The sequence below is a fragment of the Sitodiplosis mosellana genome, unplaced genomic scaffold, assembly GCF_009176505.1.
Source record: "Sitodiplosis mosellana isolate CC-2019 unplaced genomic scaffold, AAFC_SMos_1.0 Smas_scaffold_5, whole genome shotgun sequence".
Taxonomy (NCBI): domain Eukaryota; kingdom Metazoa; phylum Arthropoda; class Insecta; order Diptera; family Cecidomyiidae; genus Sitodiplosis; species Sitodiplosis mosellana.
The window spans coordinates 1,981,727-1,998,903 of record NW_022595248.1 but is presented as its reverse complement, the minus strand read 5'-3'; the positions used below and the strand labels follow the sequence as shown (position 1 = coordinate 1,998,903).

General features: G+C 38.0%; 1 protein-coding gene across 2 annotated transcripts in view; it reads right to left on the bottom strand.

Moving 5' to 3' along the window:
- Nucleotides 1-16,490, bottom strand: part of LOC129567140 (protein sickie) — a 179,492-nt gene extending 163,002 nt beyond the window's left edge. For both annotated transcript variants that reach the window (XM_055443761.1, XM_055443762.1), the window contains exons 1-2: nucleotides 16,333-16,490; nucleotides 3,303-7,507 (exon numbers count right to left, since the gene is read on the bottom strand). In XM_055443761.1, coding sequence (XP_055299736.1) covers nucleotides 3,303-6,416 — 3,114 coding nt within the window. In that variant the 5' untranslated portion in view covers nucleotides 6,417-7,507; nucleotides 16,333-16,490. The remainder of the gene's footprint in view (nucleotides 1-3,302; nucleotides 7,508-16,332) is intronic.
- Between the last annotated feature and the right edge of the window lie 687 nt (nucleotides 16,491-17,177).

Here is a 17,177-nt window from a genome sequence, read left to right as displayed (position 1 = left end):
ATTGTCGGTTGCGTTTTTGTCAATATGTTTTCGAGTAAATTCAATTTGGTCACGCTTTGAACGAAAACTGTCTGTTTGTAGCATTACATGGTATTATAGATTTAATGGCATCTGAGCGCATATGAGCGTACCATTTGTGTTCGAAAAGAAATCGAGGAAGAAAAAAAATTTGTATCAAAGTGCATAAACAAAATGGACGTTTGAATGTATGTAGTGTGTGGTGTGTGCGTTTTGACTCTCCACTTCGATAAATTGAACCGTTTAGTGTATGTACAGAGGAGAAAAAGACGAAAAACGCAGGGGTTTTCTGCCAATAATAATAATAATTTGACATTGCACTTTACTTCTATGTTACCCAAATGCTCTTCACTCAAACACCGCTTTAATCACACTCGGTTGACTTTTAATTCACAATATGGAATGTGGAATCGGTATTAAGGAGGAATCAAACTAACCGTATTTAAGTGAAATAAAAACGAACCTGCCTGCATCCAAACCCCGACCAAATAAAGAGTTCCATTTCAGTTTTCGAGCAAACGTTCGGATATATTATTCTTATTTTCACATTAATGGCACGTGCAGTGCACACCACAGTGTACAATTTAATGGGATTCGCTTTTTTTCACCGTTGAATGGCATTACGTCGAGAAGTCGTGCTGTGTGCCTGCGCATACAACATAGCCAACGTCAAACGGAATTCCTGTAACTTGTTTCACTCCTCCAATTTAATTAGAAATTGAAGACGAAAAATTTATTATAATCACGCTTGATCGAGAGAGAGAGAGAGAGAGAGAGAGAGAGAGAGAGAGGGTAGAGAGAGATACAGAGGAAAAAAGAGAGTGAAAATAGTTTCGACGTCGTCATAATCATTTTACAAAATTTTAACTCGTTTCTCACAATGGAAATAAGTTGTCCTTGGCTCATGAATAGCATCATTACAATGTTGCAAATATCCTGTTCGTATCCTGAACATTATCGCTTTGTGTGAATGAGACACACAGAGAGAGCAAACAAACCGATATGTTGCATCCGACAACGACGACGACGACAACTTGTTCGATGCAAACTTCCTGATTGTAACACTTTATGACGGGCACAACTTCCAAATGAATATTATCGTCGTACATCGGAAATCTAATTAATATCGAGAGAAAGAACGGGAGACGCTCTTCATTACGGACAACTTTTATAACATGCGAAAAATACATTTTGACACTTACACACTCACACACACATTCAATGATAAATACACACATAAACCGTACGCAACGATTCGGCAGTCGGCACAGACGAACGACAGCGAATGAGACGTGCCTGCACAAAAGTAAATACAATAGATAACGCGACGATAAAAATGTGTTTTTTTTTGTTGCTCTTTTGTTGTTCAAAAAGTATTTTTCATATTAACAGACGTTGCACCAAATTAAATAGTATATACACCAAAAACAATACATTGGAAGATGTTGCTCGTTTCAGTTTTAGAGGGTGCGGTACACACACACACACAAACTTTCTCCACGCGAATTTTTACGAGCCACCATAAAAAAAAGTTGTAAAAAAACAGATGAAACTACTTTTCGTCTTGCATTTTTACGACGAAAATCTGAAAGTCATAATAACGCCCAAACACGTCGCCGGAACACAATAGACATGACAATAGCACAAAAAAACATGAACTCAAAATTGGCCCAACGGAAATTCTATCCGAATTTATCAGCAATTTTTTTCAGCTGCAACTTGTTCTCTCATCGTGGTTCTCTTTAACCGTTTGAAGTTCACGTTCTTGGAATCTTTTTTTTTTGTTTGTTAAAATCATGTTAAAACGACGCCTTTCTGCGTTCACAATTTTTTATTTGTTAAACACAAGGCATTTTTAATATGTTCCTTGGAAATGAAACGAATAATTTGAATACAACTGACATCAAAATAATGGCTTATACTTCCTGGCTGAATACAATGCAAAAATCACGTAGAATATTCACGAAAAATGTCTGTTTTTACGACAAAAACCAAACGAAGAGCGAGAGCGAGTTCATGATTTTGGTGTGATTATGCGACGAAATGAGAATGCTAAAATTAGCTGCAGGTTGTGATATAAAATATGCACGGAACAATTTTTTCTGTGCGAATTTTTCTGTTTATTTATATTCTCATTTTCATTTTCGCTGTTTCGTTGTGCATCAATTATTTTTTCGGGATGTGAAATGAGTGTTGTTTTTTTTGTGTGGATTGTCTGGAAAATTTTGCAAACGCCGTGCGAAAACAATGAAAAGAACAACAAAATGTGTTGGCATATCGACACTTTGCAGTATGACAAAACGAGCGGGAAAGGAAGAGTGAGTGTTGTTGAGAATGAGAACGAGCGAGAGTGTGGTGTGAATGTTTTCGTTGTCGACGAAACTGTGAACAACGCATAAAATAAATGCAATTGTTTGCATTCCACGAGCACCCAACTCTCGCCCTTTATTTATTTCGCTCGTTCAACATACGTATTTATGTCGATTTCGTCTTTGCACGATGGTTGTCTGACGCTCTCTCTCTCTCTCTCTCTCTCTCTCTTTCTCTCTGCCTCCCTGTACAGCTAGAGGCTCTCGCTATATCATTCTGACGCATAGACACACACACACACACACACATACATAATTCGTTGCAGTGATACTGCTCGCTCGCGCACACACACACACACACACACGAGAGAGTGAATGAGCGGGCGTTAGTTGTGTATACATTGCACACAAAAACATACATACACACCGTCATTATTGGTTATTGTCGAATATATTAAAGTCGTGGAAAATAGTGAAGGGTAAGTGGAAACGGCAGCTACCCCGAAACGAAATATTTTAATTAGATTTGACTGCTGTATACGCTATGACTACGACAACGACGACAACCGAAAATTCGCGCAGCATTTATTTATTTGTATTTTCGTTTTCATAGTTCCGAATCTATGCTTCTCTTCACAAACTATTAAATTTTTGTTTTTATTATTATTGCTCTTTGTGTCCCCCTGGTACAATTTTTTTTTTGGTTCGGTCGTTTCGTCCTCCTCCCCTTATTCTTCGCTTTAACACCACATTCGGTTAAAATAACAAATAACATAAAAAGCGTATGAAACCATAAATTATCGTCTCTTTGTTTGTTATAATGAAAACAACAACAAACGACGGAGTGGCACATTGTCATTGCCTATTCCAAAATAACTAAATGCTCATTTCACGTCAGTTTAACGTGGTGACGTTGAGAGGCGAAATTGGGAAGCAAAAAAATAAAAGAACAGACAGTGGTAATTTGTTACTTACATCAATGTATCCCTGAATTGTGTCAAATTGTGGAAAAGCAAATGCTGTTGCGTGATTGAATGCATCGGATGTTGGTGTGGCTGGGCTAAGAAAACCACTGTCAGCATCACTGTGCTGTGAGGCTGGCCGACGTGTAAATTTATATTGGCTCGCCCGATTCCCAACGGACGTGGCCATTACATTTTTATTCGGTGCCACTGTGTTTTTTATTTCAATTTCGACCACAGGTAATGCGGCATTTTCTTCAAGTAAATCCTTCAGGCTTAATTGTGGCGTAGATACACTGTGTTTCATTGTAATACTGTTGCGTTTTTTCGTTGCTATTGTCGTCGTCGTCACTTTCATGGCAATTTGATTGGTTGTGCGTAACGGTAGGTCGTTTGGTGGGCTTAATTTTGTGCGAATTTTCGACGAAACCTTGGCATTTGGATATTTCGACAACGTTGATGAGTCATTTTTGACAGGAGGTGGTTTCCCTCCTACACCAACACCGCCCGATGATATCATTTTCTTTGCGGTAAATGTCGATATCACCGGCTGTGACGATTGACGCACGATTTTTTCGATTTGTGGCGATTTTTTGAGAGGAACATCTGGTTTAGGTTCTTGCACCGTCACTTGTTGGTTTTCATAAATCGTTGTTTTGTTAACATTTGCATTGGTATCGCTATAAATGTCTTCGGTTTCGGATTCGACAATCGGATGCAAATGATTTGCATTCGCAAACATCGATTCCATTTTATTCTCTTCAATGTAATCAGGGTCGATGGTAAAATAGTTTGGATATGACGTTTGGTTTTCGTCCATTTCTTCTTCATCTTCTTCTTCCACATCTTCGAGTGTATCGTAAACAAAGTCATGATCCTCGTAAATCGTTTCCTTAATGAGCTCCTCTTCATTGGTTCGTTTATCGAGTATTTTGATTGGAAATGGCATACAATCGCCACTCACCAATCCGTACTTCTTTTTCAGTTCTTTTTCGTTGACAAAATCTTTGCTCGGATCGAATAGACAATAGTTTTCTAAATGTGGTACACCTTTCCGTGGTCGTACCGGTATATTTTGCAAATGACTTGATGAAAACTCGGGCTTGGTGAGCATATCGCATGGTGACGTTAGGTTTATTATATTACTTGGATCCATTTTGGTGCGTTGATTTGTTTCGACTACGTTTATATGGGTGGTTTTATCGTTTTCGTTGCTACTATCGCTGCTGCTGGTGCTGGTGCTGATGCTATTACTGTTACTGCTGCTTCCAATGCCGCCCGAGCTAAAACTTTGACCAATCGGGTCTAGCAATAAAATCTCAGTTTCGATGGCCGATTTATCATGCGATGAATCTTTATTGTCTTTGCATTGAGTTTGCACAGGCAATCGCTTTTGTTGTTGCCGTGATAAAAATGCTCGATTATTCGGGCTTTGTGACTTAGTTATGTTTGTTGGCTTTTTTACACCACCTGTGTATTGGCTGTGACTGTGGCTGTGACTATGGCTGTTGACTTTCGATTCGGGCTGATTTGCAATTCGAATGTAAACGCTTGAATTCACAACAGTTGGTGGTGAGCTCAAGTTTAATTCGGACGTCGGAGATTGTACATATGGCACCGCATAATTTCCATGTTCGTCGTCGTTGATGCAACCGTCGATGATATCAAGTTGAGCATTCAGAATATCGCTTTCAGCTTTGTTATTTTTAAATATTTTCTGCAATTCGCATGAAGTATGATTCGTTTGTTTGTTAAATGCGGCTACGTTTCGTGGTGAAGACTGTGGTGGCGGTGGATCTATGTACGGCGGTGGTTGCTTCCTTTCGTTTACAATTTTCGCTTTATTATTCGAACTGGCTACGAAATTATCATGAATTTCATTCGTTAAATCGGTGTCTGTTTCGTTCGTCGGCAACGATGCAAAATTCTCGGATTTTATTTTATTAGCTGCAGGCAATTGCTTAAAATAATATCGTTTTGAAGTCGAAACGTTATCATTCGTTGATGATGTTGTTGTTAGAACAGTGTTTTCGGCATTTTTGTTCACTTCGTCCAATTTGTACTTGTTGTCAGTTTTGGCATTTTTTCGCTTTGAATTTTGTAAATTGGTAACGATGGTGATGTTATTTGCCTGTTTCTGCTTCGTTGAAGTGGAACTTTGATGATGATGATGCTGCTGCTGTAGCTGCCGCTGTTCAAGCTCCTCCGTCGCTTGAATCGTATCAATTGCTTTACTATAATTGCTCTCAATGGTTGGCACTGTTACCTGCGACGCGTTCAATGTACGCTCATTAAATGCTTCATTATTTTGAGTTGTTGGTGATTGTTCATTGCTGGCAAGATGTTTTGCTACTTCGATTTGATCTTTGGTAATGGCTGTTGTTTTACGACGGAATAGTAAACGTTTCGTTCGACTTACATTTTTCGATGTGGTCGTTGATGCAGCTGTTACCAATTTCGACGATAATTCTTTGCTACTGTTCAATAATTGGTTGGGCAATTTCGTTACTTTACGCTGGATAACATCACGCAGTGGCACATTGTTGATTTTTGTTTCGACATCACATCTTTTTACGGATAACTCAATTTTATCTACTGCATCATGGTTGTTTTCATCATGTGCGTTGCTCGTATGCTCGCCAGCCTGGCCAATGTTGTGAATATTTGGATGGCAATTTCCGATTCCAACAGCAGTTTCCGGCGTTCCAATTAGATTATTTACGAGTTCAGTGTTATTTGGTTTTTTGGAGCTGCCACTGTGATGATGATGATGCTGCTGCTGATGCTGATGTTGATGCTGATCATTTTGTGTCTTATCCTTTTCACTATGACTTACATCATTATGGAGCAGCTTATTGGTGGAATTGTTTTTATCGTTGATGTCTTTTCCATTTTCAATGTTTGCTTTTCCAATGACGACGACTTTTTTATCGTATTCAATCGATGCAGCAGCCAATTCTTTAATCGGATCCAATGGCTTGATTTTGTTATTGTTACTCGTACTACTAGTACTGGCCACCGACGATGCTTCAGACTCACAATCAAATCGACGATTTCCCTTGAGACGATTTTCACTTGTCAACGATTTTATAGTCAACGAAGGGCTAAACACCCTCTTTGGTATCATCTGGCTGAAAAACTAAGCGCATTGACAAGAATCGCATGCATTTGCCTGCCCTCGTCATTCACTTTTTTTCTATCTTCAGTTATTTTTTCCCTCAGAAATGCTCTTTTCGGTGCTTTCTAATTCGAATAATGTTCTAAATAGTTGAATTCACTATCGTCTTCTTCGTTGCCGTTTTCATCTTTTTCGTTGATAAAGAAAAATGTTTCTTATCTCCTTTTCCGTCTAGTCAGTTCAAGTTCGAATTAAAGTCACGGCAAATTTCACTTATACAATAGTTGATTTTTTTTCCTTTCACCCTTCACGGCAAACACAATGGTTTTCCGATACACATACGCAGTCAAAGTGATTTCTGTTTCCACCAAAATAAAAATCCAAACTTATTCAACACTAAGTCGGATAAATAATATGTGCTGAATGTAATCTCCCCAAAAACATATTACACAAGAGTAGATTAATGCTTAATATTCTAATCGGATTATCATATTAAACACCGGGTTAAATTGTGTTGCGATGCATATCCTTTTTACGGTGGTTTCTTCGATGAAGTTGCAAAACCTTAAAAATATTTCTGTGTCGTGATTTACGACGTTTAATTGGTAATTTTTGCGCACTTCCCTGTTGTTCCTCGACACTTCAGCGCCAAATTCACGTGTCGACGTTAATCGCACACGCCACTACTTTAAGAATTCAGTTCACTTTAATTTTAAACGCCTTTCACCGAATCAATTTCCGCTTCGTTTCATTGTCTTAATGCAGTAACTTATATATTGTACAGTACTATGCATTGTTGTACGTCGTTCAAGCACAAAATACCGAATACCGGTTGAATGTCAAGGCATAAATTTCAATTAAACGAACTTCGTTTATCTACTTTGTACACTGTCTAACGATCTCTTCCTTGGTGTGGTGTGCTCATTTATGCACAACGACTATAAATCTCATTATTTTCCTATTATTTTATTACATGAGCCTTAGACACTGACGATCGTAGTTACTCTCATTTCACTCAATTATGCCGCCGCCGCCGTCGTCGTCACTGTTCAGTATTTATTCAGTGTAAAATTTCAGTTCGCTTCAGTTTATTCGATACACTGCAAAAAGGTACACGAATATTGATTTTTTTGGCGGATTTCGAATGAAAATTCAATGTTGTCGGCGAATCAAAAAGCGATTAAATACTTTTGTTGCATTAAAATTTCATAAAATGATATAGAAGATGGATGAAATTTCAAAATGATTGAATTCTCATCCTTTTTTCTCTTTCACTCTTGCTCTTTCTTCTTCACTCATTCGCTTTTTCTCTCACTCGCTCGCTCTCTCTCTCTCTCACCCGTTTGCTTAAGCGAGTTGCTTTCATCAAAATTAGCACGAAAACTGTGTGGGAAATGAAATGAATATGATACTGGGACGGAAGGAATTTAAATAAACAACCAAGTATTTATTACAAAAACGAAGTGAATATACAAGACAAAATAGTTTTATGTTGCGAAGCAGCACAGATCGGTGGAAATGCACAGCACAAAATGAGCTGCTGTTGCTGCTGTTGGTACTGTTGATACTGCTGCTGCAGAAGTACACATCAGGTTCTGGCTGTAAAAGCAACACTGTTGCATTGTTCATCTCCGGAGAGAATTGTTTTCATTTTATTTTTCGTTCCTTCACTCGATTTCTTCAGGAACTTGGAGAAACTCGACGTGAAAAAAAAACAAAAAGTCTGCAAAAGGCGAAAATAGTTTTGGGTGCATTGTTTTTTTTTTCTTCTTTCTTCTTATTTTTGTTTAAAGCACTTTCATCCTGAGATTTTTCTGCTCGACTTTTTTAAAGATACAAACAACTATTACCGAGAATTATACGTACTGGAAAACTGTTCGTTATATTGCAGTGAAGAAGGAAAAACAGTGCAACTTAAAGAAGAAAAGCTAAAGCACGCACATGCCACCGACGATTTTCTCAATGTGTATTTTCTTTTCTCTCTCTCGTTCGTCGGAGCCAAGTCGTTTCGCAATCATGATAAGTTTTTAATAGCATAGAAAATCCGATGAAAACAATTATAGACATGCCTTGCCTCGTACATACTCACAGCACGTACAACGTACGCAACGTACGAAAAACTAGTAACCATCCACCCAGCACACATACACACCGGCTGTAGGGATACGTTTGTTTCGTTAGTTAAGGTTTTGAGGCAATGAAGCCAGCATCCACGTATCGATTTCCACGTCTGAAGAACGGAACAGAGCAACGCGCGGCAACCCAAACAAGGCAAATGTGAATCTTCGGCATAAGTCCTAAGTGTTTCGTTTGGAAAAGAAAATGCTTGTGCTTAAATGCGAAACGAATCGTTTTCATTTTCCATGACGTGATGCGTGAATCCATACAAATGCTCAAGTAATAATGATAACAATATCGGTCTTTCACTTCGGTTCGATATTAGAGTCTATTTTTACTTGATATTAGCACACAACTCACATACGACGAGCAAAATAAATGTCGAATCGTAGAGCAAGCTGGAAGAGTGTGCGAATACAAAATTGAAAATTGATCAATTTTGTTAAAGAATACAGGAAACGTGCCAAACAATACAATATCTAGTACAATGAAAATCGATTCATGGGAATGAAGTGGGATTGAATATTCTGTTTGTTCAAAATTTGATAAATAGACTTCAGCAGCGGTAAGGTGTACTTATCGATGAAACCACCCCCTCGAAAGTGAAGAAAAACAGGCCAAAATATTGGTAGACATAATGTGAAAAACAGATATTGTTTCGACTAGGAAAGTGGTTCGGATTCCTGTTGGTTTCGACAAGTCGAAATTGAAATGTGGCATTTCGAGAAAGTTTTCACTAAAACCATGCGGCAAAATGCACCGACGATTTGGTTGAGCAAGATCAACGCCGGCATCCGGTGAAACTCGGAATGTTTACGCATTTTATCTTGCCGAGTGCATCTGTTAGGAACATGAATGATTCCAATGAGAATTCACAACTCATTCTACCTCTCGCATACACATTGCACACACACACACACACAAATGTAAACATGTATGCAGTGTTTATGCCATACCATATTCTCATTTAAAATCTCTCTCTTCAGCTCTGTTTATCATAATAAAATGCTGATTTCAGTTCTATTCCCACATTGCCACACAGCCGTTCCACGTAGAATTCATTAAATGATATATGAAAATCGAGTTTGGATGCATGCACCAGCAGTAGCAGACGGTCAGCAGAGTTCAAGTTGATGTGTGCATTGCAAAATGAGTTCAGTGTTAAGGTGCATATTCTTGATTTGCATTTAAATTTAAAGTGACATGACAAAAATGCGCAGAGAAACGAACGGATTTTGAAATCATGCATGTTCGCATAAGAATATGAAAATGGGAAAATGTGTGGAAATTTCAACGGAAAATTTTCAAGCATTAAGCTCCGGCAAATTATAATCGAAATCGGATTAAAATCTTCGATTCATACTACACACAAACACATTGAAAATGCATTCTAAACTTTGCTGCGATTCATTGACTCTTCAGAAAACGAAAACTTGGTGAAAGCATGCGATTGCACTTTTTCCTATACAGTACTCTAGATTGAATAGAAACGGGAAGAGATGCCATATTAATCCTTTGGATCGATTCCATTTACGTCGATTATTCTTTTTCTACACTCTCTTCGCATAGTTTTAATCTCATTCGCAAACTATTTGCAAGAAAGCCAATTTACGATGGCGCATTCGAAGTAATCAGAAAATCGGTCAAAATGAACTGGAAATACTTGAGTTGTTGAGTTTTTGCTCAAGTTTTATGTTGCACTCAAAGTTCATTAGAAAAGAGAATGTGCAAAGTTTTCACAACTCGGAGAAATTTCTGGTGAAATCCGAATAAAATTTCGAAATGTCAACGGCAGACGCTGACAGAGTAGATGGATCAAAATTCAATTGGAAATTAAAAGTTTCTACTGGCGGAAGAGGTCTCTGGTGAACTAAAGCAACATTTCAAATATTTACAACCATGGCAACGTGAATGCTGCTGCACTTGTTTAACGGAAAAACACAAAACAAACGGAACAACCATTTGAATGCATAACACATAGCGAATGGACGAGTTTTATTTACTATGTCAAAGGCCATTGGATATCATGAGAGTGTATTGCAAAAGAATGAGTGAAACAAACAGAAAAAAAGCATTGGACAATAGGACTTCATTATGAACGAAACGAAGCGTGGAACAACAAGGCAAACAGTGCAGCAGCAAATAGTGAATGAATTCAATTTAAAATAAATTTATGATTATTAATTTCCAAATTGCCCGAAAAATGTACGCCAGTCTTTTGCATGGCAGAACAATGCTTTGCATTTCAAAAGAAGGGAAATGAGCAGCCATTCGCATGCTGATCGCTATTGTTTTATTTGGAATTCCTTCGGTTTGTAGCGAGGCAGCAGAGAGAGAGAGAGAGAGCGAAAGAACATCTTTCTAAAGAGAAGCGCATTTCGAATGCTCGTGCAATATTCGATTGGCATACAGTATATTTTACATATCTCAGCGCACAGCGTATATAAACATTTGAATAAATAGACGAAGAAATTGAATAGCTATTTCAACAGCGATTGTTTGTATGTTTTTGAGCTATGTCGCTATATTCAATTGTCTATCTGAAAATGTATATAATTTCCTTGTGAAATTGCGTTCTTTTGCAGAAACGCAAGCTATTTCAACCTTTCATTTTCAGTTTTCAATCAGCTTCACTTGAATTGGTTTGAATATGTTTCAGATCGAGCAGCGGAATCTGTTGTGAACAGCAAGAATGGAAGGACAGAATGAAACGCAACAACAACTCATCCTGCAGAAGCAGGAAGAAAGTATGACGTTGGATCAAAAGAAATTGTGCACTGCACATTATTGCTACCGCATACTGAGATACGAAGAGTGACGGAAAATGATGGAAAGTGAGTATGATGAGAGATAATGGTGTGTGCCAAACAAACTGGCAAACGACTTGTCGTGACAACATAGTTTTGACGTTGCCACCGTTTTTCGCTTCACTGTCTCAAAACAATGAACAATTCATTTTTATTGCACACATTCCGGTTGCTCACTTGACCTAGACCGAATTGCACTTCAGCACGGTGAGCTATTCACCACGATGGATTCTTTTTCGTTCCGCATAATTGCATGTAACGGAAATATCTTGAAGTAAATACACTCAAATTGAGATTTTTTTTTTCATTATATGAAGGAAAAAAAGTGAATATGATTGAAATGCAGACGTGCAAGTATTTATTTCCATCGCTCGCTCACTCGCGCACAGACTGCATGCACATCAAAAATTTAATATTTCAATCAGTGACTCTCACGTATTTCGCATTGAAAAGATTTCCAAGGAACAAGAGCTTTGCAAATATAAAGAGGTAATAATGAAATAAAATTAAATGCCCTCGATGTGCTTGATTATTATGCGTTTTTTATGACTGCTTTGACTTGCAGGCATATGAAAAAAAAACGAAGATAAAAGAGAAATTTAAAATGCCCGTTTGTTTGCTTCGCTTTTGTGAATCTGACACAGTCTTTGACTTGGCGGGAAATCGGAATTATTTCAGTTTATTTGTCTTTTTATGCGAACGATGTACTTTTTCTGTGTCTTTCCCACTCTCCCTCTCCCTCTCCCCCTCTCTCTCTCTATTCTTCCGCTCGTTCTCACTCTCGTAAGCTCCTAATTATTTCCATGGACTTTTTTCTTCGTTTCGACTTTGCGAAATGTTTTCATTGTGAATTTAAAAATAAAAGCTTTATAAAAGTCTCTTTCAAGCAGAGCAATGAACAAAGGCAGTAGTTGTTCGAATCAAGTAATGCTCGATCCACTCATATGTGGAATGGGAATCATGTGATTTGGAGAAAGTGCACATAATTTCAAGAGTACCATAATGAAAAAGTATTAAATTTTTTTGCGCAAAAAATTATAATGGAAAATGTTGCGCACACAAAACAACTTGTGTATACATTTTTATTTCGTGGATTATTTGGAAGTGAACCGAGCACGGAAATCGAAACAAAAGAAAAAACACATGCACGACTAGCGAAAAATGCAAAGTCATTTGAAAACCGAGCAAATGTGGCCAACCATTCCGACCCGTTTCGATGTACGCGCCGAGATGAAAATAATAGCGAAAATAATTCCGCCACAGCTTTCACGTCCGCTCACCGTCTCTCTCACACAGTACTTCGTCGTGGAAAACTTAAACTCCTTGGTGGATTAAATTTGTTGTCGTTAAACGATTAAATGAAACTGAAAATAAATAGTTGAACTGTAATTCGAGTATTGCAACGCCTTGTCTGTTGCTGTCTGCGGGTCTACGGTATGCGAATCGGTGTATTGCGATTTGGGACTCTTGATTTCACCACAACTGTAACATTCTCTCGCTCATTTCTTTCGGCGAATTTCATCTTTTGCGATTTATTTTTTTTTATTGTAATTTTATATCGCATCAACCGACAAAGTAGCAAAACATTTCACCATATTTTGTTCTCACTCTCCCGACTGAATCAGCAGAAAAAAATTGCAGTGCAAAAGCCAACAGCAGATTGAATGATTTTGCAAACGGTTGTGCTCGAAAAATTTTATATACACTTGTATGTGTGTGGCGCAGTTGATGTCCACGAAGAGTGAGAGAGGGTGTAAGTGTAAGTGTAAGAGAGAGAGCGACAGAGAAAGGCAAGAAAAAAATAGAAATGGATTTTGGATGTAAACGATTGATTCGGAACGGCAGTTGCTTTTTCCGGGAATCCACCTTCTATCTGCATTCCCATCATCGTTTTGCATCATTTATTATTCCAAAGACATCGTTTGGTCGTGTTTCGATTTTCTCCGAATGAATCATGTGCACGTTTCGTAATATTTTTTTTTGCTTCCATAATCCATGTCTTGCCGTAGATCCGCATTGCTGGATTTGTTCCATTCGAGGAGTGATGGTATTTTTGGATGCTCTGTGTGGCACGAAAATGCAAAATGTTGCTATTGCTTAGGAATTTCACTGCCACAACACAGCAATAAAATTCATTATAGATTTCACGAGCATTCGAGTTGAATATACAATTTTTCGGTACATCGAAAAATATCCATCAATGAATGAATATAATGAATGGCTTCTGTCGTTTGTCATTTTGCATTTGGAGCGGATGCGTATGTGCTGTATACTGCTACGGACTTAATCTGCATAATTTTCACGCTCACTTCACCAATTAATACTGTTCTTTTTCCATATTCATCATAAGTATACGTGCAAGGATTATGGAAGAGTTCGTGTTTGGCATCCGATACACGCCATATACTCGATTCTCAAAACAATGCTTGAAATCTTCATCGGATTAGCATTTTAGTTTTGGAAGCTATGAAGAAAGCGTTGTTGTTGATGAAAGTTTGTATGTTATCAATTACAAAATTTGTTGCTGGGGTAGATGATTTTAAGGGAGTTTTCTGGAGATAGATGTGAACTTCAAGCTATTGCTGGGGTTGGATAGAACGTCAAGTTGCTCATCGGGCTGGAGAGAGATTCGAATCGAAATCTAATCAAGACGTTATATCTTGATACATCGAAATAATAAATATTTCGAGACAATGATACTCAAAATCATTAGGCATAAGAGATCCGAAACAGCTCTCTCGCTTTCTCTTCATCTTTCGCTCTCTCCTTCCCCAAAAGCGATTAGGCTTTTGAAAACAGAAAAATATGCCACTTCATCAAACATTCATGATTGTAAGCTAGTCGATTAAGCTGCAGTCGAAATCCATTGGAATATCCAATGAAACAGAAAGCATTGCATCTATTAGACTCTCTGGTCATAATTACATGCCATTTCGTATAATGAATAAATAAAGGAGCTGTTCAAGAACAATTAAAACAAAAGTTGTTAAACGCAAGCGATACAAAATGAAAGCTGAAAAACGAAAATCAGACAACGGTGGCCTCGTACGCGCTGCAGATAGAGTGAGAAAGATATGTGTACGTTTCTAAAGTGGTGGCCGAGGAAGATGGGTGGTCTATTTATACATAGTCGGTTCATTTGGAAAATCTCGACACTTGCAGATTGTGTCGGGCCGTAGTTTTCCACTTGAGCTATGCAGATTTGCAGTGCGATTTTCTTCTATGGTACAAAACGAAAACCGAGCGAGAGAGAGAGTTCATCATCGTTCGCATTCACCGGATATACGAAAATGGGGCGGAAGCAGTTGGCTATATTTTACACATGTATTTATGCAATTGAAAGCTTAATAGGAATGTATATCCAAGTGAAGTGAAACTGAAATGCAGATGAGTTGAATAACCAACACACTTACACACAGAGAGGGAGAGAGAGAGAAAGGCACTATCTCGCCGGGCATTGAGTCGAGTGAGTGAATGAAGCACATGTTGAACAGAATTAAAGCAGCTCGTGTTCAAAATTGAGATCCAAATTACACTGGATTACTCGCATTAATACGACACGGTGTTCTGCCATTCGTAAGTCAACAATTATTATCAACTCTCATCTGGAAAGTTTTGACATTTTCGACGATCCATTTAATGAATGTAAAAACAAAAACATGTAGTTGAAACATAGTTTCACAAAGTAATTTAGATTCAAGTTGGACGATATGATTCGTTGAGCTATATGAGTTCGACAACAACATTTTTATTTTTCATTCACAATCCGTCGTAATCATGTTTGAATGGCCGGTAATTAGTAAGCGACGTGACAAAAAAAAAATCACGACAATTCCAATGACCATATCGAAAGCGATAATAATAATGAATGTGTTTATTTAGCGCATTTTAATTATCACTGTATTCACACACAATTTCACACCTTTCATGCATTGACCGAAAACAATACGCTCGTAATTTTTCAACGAACCGATTTTTCTTGTGCAGCGCTCATTCATCGCTCGTGAATCACTTTAATTTATCCGTTGTGCGCGCGTTTTTTTTTATTGTTATTATTTATTTTGCATTAATTTGCGAGCACCATTCGTGATGCAAACGGATTTTCAGCCATAAATTGTCTCAGTCGTCGTCATTTATTATTGTTGCTGATGTTTTTTTCGTGTGTGTGTTATTCAACAGTCGTTGAAATGGTTGAAATGGCAGAAATTCTCATGCATGTCGCTCACTGATAATAATCCGAAATTCATTTTGTCACACATGGCTTTATCGCGAAGCTAACATCAACAGCCAACGCTATTCATTCAATATGTACAGGTTTTTGTTGTTGTTGTTATTGTTATAATTTCACAGTGCAATCCTTTACTTTTACTTATAGTCCGTTTCACATCGAATGAGAGTGGTGTATGTGAGTGTGTTTGTGTTTTTTGCTGGGCTATTTAAAGTATCCACGGAAACAAAAATAATCTGTGAGAATTTAACGTTGCAATAAAGCCTCGCACGTATACAAACACATACACATGCACATACGATGCAATTTTGAACAACAAACAAAACGAAAATGGTTTTTGACCGTACACCGATATACTTTTTTTCCCTTGAAGCATATGCGCTTTTCACGACGACACATATAATTCATAGCACGCACACATGTTTTTATTGTTTTCAACCCGTTTTATTTATTAAGCATTTTTGCGGAAGCAAAATATAAATACACACACAATGTCTCATGCATGTTCTGAATCACGACAATCGGTCGACGTATTGCACACGGTGACGATCAATGCAATGAAAGGAGTTAAACATTCACTAAACAATTCTGTGGATAAATTTTTCCGCTTCCTCTCGCAACTGCACACAATTGAATATATTGTCAACTTTTCCGAAGCGTTTCCCTTCGAGCTATGCTCAATGCTCATATATTCAATTTTGGCCAATCACACAAGTTTCGAAATACACACTTTTTGTTGAAATGTTCAACATTTTCTCTTTCAACACTATACCTATACGAGATGTCTGAACCATTGGTCAAGTCATTTTGTGATTTAAAAAAAAAAACGGTTAGAAAAGTGAAAAATCCTTTTTCGACGTCACAAATGAGTGAAATTGTTTGCATGAAAATCACGGTACATCCGCATGCAATGCGATTCCTTTTCGAACTGAAGCGATGACAAGCTTTTGAATAGCTGATGGGCTACATGGCGTCGCATACGAGGGTGTACTACGCGCGCGATTCCCAATGCGGAAAATGTGCAAATGCAATGTGTGTACGGTTTCAAGTTCATTCCACCCTCGACACGCAGGGTAAACAAACGCTTGTCTCGCTTCGCTAGCATGCGGCAGCGTAGCAGGCGACAGAGGCGGTAGAGCATGTGACTCGGTTGGTAACATTTGAAGGGTTTTTCTGCATCGCACATTCATACAGTTGTTTGTTTCCACATTTTGTACGCACCATGCATGACTCGTACTATAAGCGAGTTTCGCTTCCAATTTTATCCTTGACATTGCCGGAATGAATCATCGCCAGTGTTTGTATGTGCTCTTCGTTCTAATTCGAAATGTTTGAATAGGAAATTTTGTACCAAGTGCTTTTCAGGTCGTTGATTTCCAACGAGTTTTTTGTTGTTGTTGTTGCTGATGTTGAGAGATATAGGGAAATCCTCATTGACGCTATACAATTTCATATAGACTTTGCTTCAAACTTTCTTTCCTATAGACCTATTTCAAAGAATGACATGCTTTTTTCCGTCTCGAGAAACTCCAAAAAAATGTCACTGTGACATTTCATTTCCCAAAACAGCAATGGGAACAGCAACAATGACAATGTCGCAGCAATTCACATCATAGA